This window comes from Hemiscyllium ocellatum, chromosome 15, assembly GCF_020745735.1.
Source record: "Hemiscyllium ocellatum isolate sHemOce1 chromosome 15, sHemOce1.pat.X.cur, whole genome shotgun sequence".
NCBI classification, from domain to species: domain Eukaryota; kingdom Metazoa; phylum Chordata; class Chondrichthyes; order Orectolobiformes; family Hemiscylliidae; genus Hemiscyllium; species Hemiscyllium ocellatum.
This window is the reverse complement of record NC_083415.1, coordinates 16,895,046-16,903,667: the sequence shown is the minus strand read 5'-3', so window position 1 is coordinate 16,903,667 and position 8,622 is coordinate 16,895,046. Positions and strand designations below refer to the sequence as shown.

Sequence of the window (8,622 nt, the reverse complement as noted above, 5' to 3'; positions counted from 1 at the left end):
CAGAAGAGCTGGATAGTAAATGTACAGACTTGTATATAGGAAAAATAAATTTCGATGTCTGTATGTAAAGAAAAGTAATGTGTGCACAAGAATGGCATGACCAATAAAGAGATCCAAATAATTTTATGAATAAAGTATATTTTTGAAACAAAAAAAAATGAAAGCATTACAAAGAGAACCATCTATGTGAGGTTAAGATGTAGCACAACCGTTTAAAGAAAGTCACTGCACTCCGGCACAGTATTTGCAAAATACTTTATTGTTAGGATTACTGGCACAACACATTATAATTGATTTCCGTAAATGAAGCCAAAAGAGAATCTGATAAGTATAATAGCTTGTGCAAACAATAGAGATTATAAAGAACCATTAGCAATCTGGCTTGAGGCCAATTAGAAATAAAAAGAATTTCCATTAAAATAGCAAAAATATTTGGTTAAAAATTATTTACTTCAATCACAAACCCTCCCAGAACTCAGCACCATGCCATTGATGAAGCTACCTCAAATGTAAATAAAGATGGAGCTTGCATTTATAGAATGACTGGTTTGAAATGCGCTGTGGTATCCATTCCATCCACTTAAGAAAGAAGACATAATTTTGGTTTACTGTCTCACCGCAAATAAGACACATCCAACATATCCCACACATTGTGTATTGTACTGATGATGTTTAGACTAAGCCTGCTGGAGTGCCTTTAAATCCTTTATTTTGTGATACAGTGGATCCAGCAGTGTTCCCACTGAGCTATGTCTAATATCTTGAGTTCTTGGTGAGTTAATTATATTTGATGCAATTGGTGAAATGGCTTGATCCAATGTCTGACTGCAGGTTTCTATTGTAAGGTGAGCCACAACACAAGTGGAGCGACTAATCAACTACCATCCGATGCCTGTATTACATTGTTCACAGGCAATGACTCTTGTATGATACTGGATTAAAGAGATTATTGATGTCAAGCAATTGCATAGTTTCACATCAGGTGGAACTTAAGTAAACGTAACAGTAATGGATAAAAACAGAAGAACAATACATCAACTATAGGGAATATTTGTGTCCTTTGACGATATGAAGCAAAACTGAATATGGATGTCTAATAGTGGTTTAGCGTATTATTTAAATGATTATTATCACTGAAAGGCTTGAACGATAGAGGAACACAGAATGTAAATATCTTTTGCTAAATCTGTGTTGACTTCTCTTCCCTTCTTAAAAGCACCGTCTTCATAAACAATATTTTTTGATGATGATTGACAGGTCCTATGGTCTGATGATAATATTTTTAAAACCTTTCACAGCTTTCAATTCATTGGTGTTGAAATTCACAGTCAATTTCCTCAGGCCATGTTTTTGAGGGCAAAATTTAACCCTCACCTTCACTTCTTGGCCTGGTTTGATCACCGACACCCTGAAACAAACAATAAAGGGGAAAGTGAGCAGACATGCTATTTATTGATTTAAATATATGGTATCCATGACGGAGATGGTAGTTCTTCAACTGATATGCAGACAACTAGATAATCAACTAGTCCACCATCTAAGGTGTGCTCAATAAGCTGCTTAATATTGAGAGGGAACACACTGCAGTCATCCAACTACTTTCTAATGACAAGTAGAGATGACAATTAAATATGGCCTTGATTGTTTCTTTTCAAAATAAAACGTTATAGAAAGTTAAAGAACCATCTTGTCAATTTTCCTTTTTCTGGATTCTGTTTCAATCAGTGATAAATCACTTCCAGATGCTTTTCTGAGAGCGAACAAAAGCAGAAGGCAACCCTGGTGCTCGAAGTTTGGGAGCCTGCACTTTCCTGTCCACAATTTATGTTTTAGCTACACAAATAAGGAGCAGGAGTAGGCCATCTGGCCCTTTCACCATGCAGTGCCATTCTACACATTTGGTTATTGCACATTTTTGCCCACATTCCAATAATCTTCCATTCCACTGCTCATCAAGAATCTATCAGCCTCATTCATAAGAATCATGTGACCATCAGCTTTTAAGGAACAGAGTTTTGGAGACTCAACACCTTCTGTGAGAAATCCTTATGCCAGTTGAAATGAGCCACTCCTGATTTTGAAACTGCAGCCCTCAAATTCTTGATTATCCCACAAGAGGAAACACCCTCTCCATATCTTCCACATTAAGACCCCTCAGGATCTTACATGTTTTGATCTAAGCTACAAACCTTGCTTGTCCAACTTCTTCTCAGTCGACAACATGCCCACTCATGGTATCAATCTAATAAATCTTTTCTGAACTGTTTCCAAAGCCTTGCATTCTTCCTTAAAGAAGACCAATTCCGTGGACAATGTGCAGGTGGTCTTACCAAGGCCCTGCCTAAGTGAAGGCTAACCTGCCGACTTTTCAAACCAATTCCATTTGCACAAGACATTAACATTCTATTAGCTTTCCTAATTACTTAATGTACGAATCTTTGTGACTCATGAACCAAGATACCAAAATCCCTTTGCCTCTTGGAACTGGTGAAATCATCAGGTAATGAGTTCCTATTGTTCTTGCTGCCATAACAGACAATTTCATTTTGTGCACCATGTCATCCATCTGATGGATATATCCCTACCCACATAACGTATCTATGTTTATCTTTTGGAGCTTCCTTACGTCCTCTTCACAGCTTACATTCCTATCTTTGTGTCATCAGCAGACTTAGCAACCATACCTGTGTCCCTTCATCCAAATCATTTAAAGTCAAAGGCCCACCACTGATCCCTGTAACACATTACTCGCTGTATGTTACCAACCTGAAGCAGACCCACTTATGTTCTGTTTCCTGTTGGTCAGTCAATTTCTACTTGTGCCAATATGCTATCACCTACTCCATGAGTGTTTATTTTCCACAATAACCTTTAATGTGACACCTTATTTAATAACTTCTGTAAATCTACATACATTACACTGATTGGTTCTCTTTTATTCTGGCATTTGTTACTTCCTCAAAGGACTCCAGAAAAACTGGTTAAACATGACTCCACTTTCACAAAATCATGAGGACTTTGCCTGATTAGCTTGAACATTTTCTAAGTCTCCTACCATAACAGCTTTGAGCAGTTTCTAATATTTTCTTTAAAATAGATGTTACAGTTCCCTGCTTTCTATTTACCTATTTTTTGAATAAAGAAGTTACATTCGCTAATTTCCAATGTAAAAGCATCATCCATGAAGTTTGAAAAACTGAAAGCCCCAGTTTTCTCACTAACTGATTATTTCAAGACATTAGAATGAAATGAACCAGGGACACCAAAGCTCCAACAATTTACTCAACACCATTTCACCGGTGACCATGACTTTTCTGAATTCAGCCATCTTTTCCATTTCCTGATTTACAGCAATTCTTGGATATTAATTTTTCCTTCTGTAGTGAAGACCGATGCAAAATACTTGTTCAACATATCTGTCATATCCTTATTTTCCATTATTGTTTCTCCTCTCTCAGTTTCTATAGGATCTAGGTGTAGTTTGTTAATTCCTTTCATTTTTAAACTATCTATCGAAACTCTCCATTTTTATATCTCTCGCTAGCATTCTCCCGTTCTCTAATGTATCCCTCCTTAGTCATAGAATCCCTATGATGTGGAAACAGGCCATTCAGCTTGAGTCTACACTGACCCTCCCAAGAACATCCCACTCAGACCCACGCCCTTACCCTATCCCTGTAACCCTATATGCCCTTGTCCAATCCACCCAGCCTGCACACTTGGCATTCCCTTGACTTGCCACCCATTTTTGCACAATGTATCTTCATGTATGATATTACTATTAACTTTTTCGTTAACCACAAAGGTCAGTCCACCTTTGCAATGCTTCATATTCATCAGAATGTAACTATTCTGTGCATTTGGAACTGTTCCCTTAAATATCAGTGACTGTCTTCTTATTGATGTATCCCTTAACCTAAATTTCTAAGTTATTTTAAGTGGCTCTGCTTTAAGCCCTCATAACTGTTCTTATTTTAGTGTGAAATACCAGTCTTGGACCAGCTCTTCTCTCTTGCAAACAGAATGCTAGAACTGACAGAAGTGTTTCCACAGAATGGCATATGAATCCTTAAAATGCCATCTATCTCTGCTCTGCCTGACATTGGGTGCCAGGAATTGAAAGTCTTCACTCTGGTTTGAGATTCCGAGAGGGTAAGCACGGATTCAAAAATGACAGAAAGAGGCCATCTGCCCATCATAACTGTCAGCTCTTCAAAAAGACTAATCCAATCGATCCCATTCTCCTGATCTTTCTCCAGACTCCTACATTTCTTTTCTTATCTTTTTATAACAGATCAGCAAAAGCATAGAGTGAAGATTATCCTTGTAGTCTCAGTTTCTTGTCAGCCAATGTTTGATTCACTGAGCCACTTGGTGAGTTAATTAAGTACCTTCTCAATATCCAGTTCTTCTGAGAGTCACTATTACGTCTGCTTCCAATGAGTAGTCAATCAATGAGAAAGGTATAAATGTAGCATTATCATTAGACACTGGCACTGAGGGTGGGGGGGCATGCAGAGGTTCAACAGGTTGATTCTGGAGTTGATGGGGTTGGCTTATGAGGAGAGACTGAGTAGACTGGGATTATATTCATTGGAATTTAGAAGAATGAGGGAGACCTTATAGAAACATATAAAGTTATGAAGGGAATAGTTAAGATAGGTGTAGACAGGATGTTTCCACTGGCAGGTGAAACCTGGACAAGAGGACATAGTCTCAAAATTAGGGGCAGCAGATTCAGAACTGAATTAAGAAGGAACTTCTTCACCCACAGAGTTGTAAATTGCTGGACTTCCCTGTCCTGTAAAGAGGTTGATGCTAGTCAATCAATGTTTTTAAAGCTAAGATTGTTCAAAAATAAACTGTGTAGATTACAGTGAAAGGGTGAATAAATGGAGCTGAGTCCAGGTTAGATTAGATTCCCTTCAGCCCAACAAATCCACACCAACCCTATGAACAGTAACCCACCCAGACCCATTCCCTTACCCTATATTTACCCCTGACTAATGCACCTAACACTATGGGCAATTTATCATGGCCAATTCACCCGAGATGCACATCTTTGGATTGTGGGAGGAAACTGGAGCACCCAGAAGAAACCCACGTAGACACGAGGAGAACATGCCCGGATGTTGCCCGAGACTGGAATCAAACCCGGATCCCTGGCACTGTGAAGCAGCAGTGCTAACCACTGAATCACCATGCTGCTCCATTTTTCTTTTTAGGGACGGGCAATAAATGCTGGCCTAGCCATAGATGCTCTCATCCAGTGAATAAATAAATATGAAAAACCAAACCCTTGTGGACTTTAATTGTGGCATGCTTTTGAGACCCCTCATCTAGTCACAATTGCAGGCACACATGGCTCATGAGGATAGCCCCTTGCCATTGGAATACAAGTCCTCCATGCAAGCAATCAGATGTTCACTCAGCTGCGAGGAGATCAGCCATGACCTTATTGAATGGTGGAGCAGGCTCAAAGTGCCGGATGGCCTACTCCTGCTCAGAGTTCTTATATTATGTAGACAAGCCAAAGAGGCAGTTTAAATACAGTTTCGCATGAAAAAATAGTGTTTGCAATGTTATATCATGCTTAGCTTTTTAAGCAGAGACTGTAACGCCACTTAAAGGGAATTTGGACAAATGTTGGAGAAGGCTATTAAAAAAGAGACAGTAAAAAGAAAGGAAAATTAATTTGGACTAGAGTGCTTCACTGCAAGATAAGACACTAGCAAAATTAAATGCTTTTTTAAAATTGTGAGGGTTAGTCATATTTGCATTTGGAAAATTCTTTGGCTGGCTAAAAATTCTGAAATGTGACATTAATAATGCACACATCGCATAGAAATTATTGTTCATGCTAACCTATTTAATTCAAATGGATTAAGATCTCTGTCATAATAAAGGAGAGAATTATGTCATTTAATCACATTGGGTATTCATTCCCTGATATCTAAGATAATTTCTAAGGTGATATAATAGTTTTGTATAACAGATCAGCAAAAATCATAGACTGAAGATTAACCTTGTAGACTCAGTTCCTTGTCAGCCAATGTTTTATTCACTGAGCCACTTGGTGAGTTAATTAAATGTCTTTAATTGGCTCGATGGTGTTAAACTGAGTTGTGAGCAAAGAAAAGATAAAAATAATTATAACTCATTTCATAACCTCAAAAGGCCCAAAATATTTTACAGCCACTGTCACAATCTTGAAGTATGGTCCCTACTGCAATATATAAAACACCTCATATGCTTACAGCAAGTTCTCAAACCTAGCAATGTTAAAGCAAACAGCTAACTTGTTTTAGATTAAGTTGGTTGAGTGGTAATATAAGCCAGCACTCTGGGGAGAATTCCTGCCTCTTCTCCAACCTTTTACCTCCCATGAGTGGCCAGAGGGGCTTACGGTTCATGTCTTATCTGAACGACAGCACTTTCAACAATGAAGCATTCCCTCAGTTGTGCACTGTTGTGCCAGTTCAATTATGGCTCACGTTCCTGAATTAGTACGTTCTGAATCACAGGCAACAATGCTACCCTATGCTATTTTACTCAGATGCTGAAAGCTGCAGATTCTACTTACGGACATGGAATAGTTTGCTCCTCAGTGAGGCCAGCTCCCTCCACCAAGAATGTACCACTGCACAAATCCACAGGCATCGGATTGGAAAAGGTAATTTCTGCAATTAGCTCGCGAAACTGTATTGGCTCTCCCAGGACCTAAAGCAACAAAGATTTCATTTTAACTCAATAATGTGAGTGGAAGACACATTTTGCTCTGTCCTGAAAGATAACAAATTTATAATTGAAATTGTTAGAAGCTTCTTCAATTACAAAAATAAAATTTCTCTCTTTTCAAGTACCAGATCAAAATATACCCTAGAATTTGCCATGTCAACAATTTACACATGCCTACATTTTATAGTTTAGTTCCTTTGATCTTATTTTTGATTTTGTTAAACAACATTTCATATACTTCCAGTTCCATTATAAGATTTAAGTAAGGGATTTTATTTTTATTCATTCATGGGATATGAAAAACGCTGTCCAGATCAACATTTATTGCTTATCCTTAATTACTCAAAGGGTCGTTAAGAGTCAATAACATCACTGTTAATCTGGAGTTACATGTCAGTCAGACTAGGTAAGAAGGGCAGTTACCTCCCTAAAGGTGAGTAGCAAACCAGATGAGTCTTTCCCAACAATTGACAAAGGTTTCACGGTGATCATTAGTAACAGAGGAAATAGGTGCAGGAGTAGACTATTAGACCCTTCAAGCCTATCCTATCATTCATTACAATCATGGCTGATAGTGTAATCACAGCACCCTCTTACTCCTGATCTCTTTAGCCATAAGGGTCTTTTCCAACTCCCTCTTGAATATATCTAACGTACTGGCCCCAATAACTTGCTGTGAGTGAGAATTCTACAGGTTTACAACTCTGAGTTAAGAAATTCTTCCTCATCTCAGACCTGAATGGCTTACCCATTATTCTGAAACTGTGACCCTTAGTTCTGGACTCCCCCATCATTGAGAACACTCTTCCCCCACCTAAGCTGTCCAGTCCCATCAGAATTTTATATGTTTCTATGAGATCTACCCTCATTCTAAATTCCAGCGAGTACAAATCAGTCGATTGAGTGTTTCTTCATCTATCAGTCCTGTTATCCCGGGAATCAGGTCTGGTGAACCATCGCTGAACTCCCTCAATAGCAAAAATGTCCTTCCTTACACTAGGAAAACAAAACTTCCCACAACATTCAAGTTGTGGCCTCACTAATGTCCTATATAATTGCAGACTTTTAATCCAGATTTTTATCAAATTCATATTCCATCATCTGCCATGGCTTGGTTCAAACCCAGGTGTCCAGAGCTTACCTAGTTCTCTGGAATACTAGCCCAGTGACTATACCTCTAGGTTTCTCACCCCCTCTTGGTAATATTTGAGATTCAGAGCAGCCAAGGGAGATTGCAATGGGTGGAAGGTTGGGTGTATCAGGAATGAGAAGAAGCAGTATTAAGCTTGGCTAGCCAAGGGTAAAGTAAACCATGGAGTCATGATAATGCGATATAGGGATACAAAAGGGTGTAGCAGCTTGGAAGTGTGATTTGGCTCAATTATAAGTTTTCAACCACCCCAGAATGCTAATATTAGAGTGAAACACAAGCACTGGAGTACAAAAAGATTTCCAACAATGAATTGGGCAATATTTCAGGAAACCTATTTTTATCATTTGTAAATTTTTAAACTCCTTTGTAACTTTGTAATCAATGTTGTGAATCTGGTGTCGATCGAAGGTTATGGACAAGTGAGTATTACGCAGCTAGATAAATGCTGGACAGTCAAATGATTTCTGGGAGGTGGACAGTAGGTCATGTACTTCATAGGGATTAATATCAGAGTAGGTTAATAGTATCAGTGAGTAAACTGCAAGAACAAAGGTATAGATACAGACTTAGCGTCACTGAGTGGTGAGTGTGTAAGCCACTGGAACCACTTATATTCATAATTGGATAAAGAAGGTAAACCTAAATCAAATTGTACATTGCATCCTAATCCTTGTGTTGAAATTATGTAGTGAAAAACAACAAAATCTCAAATGGCAGGAAATGAAAATAAA

At 38.4% G+C, this 8,622-nt stretch overlaps 1 protein-coding gene across 1 annotated transcript in view; it reads right to left on the bottom strand.

Moving 5' to 3' along the window:
- Window positions 1–240: 240 nt before the first annotated feature.
- LOC132822897 (protein-glutamine gamma-glutamyltransferase 2-like) overlaps window positions 241–8,622 on the bottom strand; it is an 82,028-nt gene continuing 73,646 nt past the window's right edge. Inside the window, exons 12-13 of the mRNA XM_060836292.1 lie at window positions 6,584–6,720; window positions 241–1,408 (exon numbers count right to left, since the gene is read on the bottom strand). Of these exons, the coding sequence (XP_060692275.1) occupies window positions 1,261–1,408; window positions 6,584–6,720 (285 nt within the window). The 3' untranslated portion in view covers window positions 241–1,260. The remainder of the gene's footprint in view (window positions 1,409–6,583; window positions 6,721–8,622) is intronic.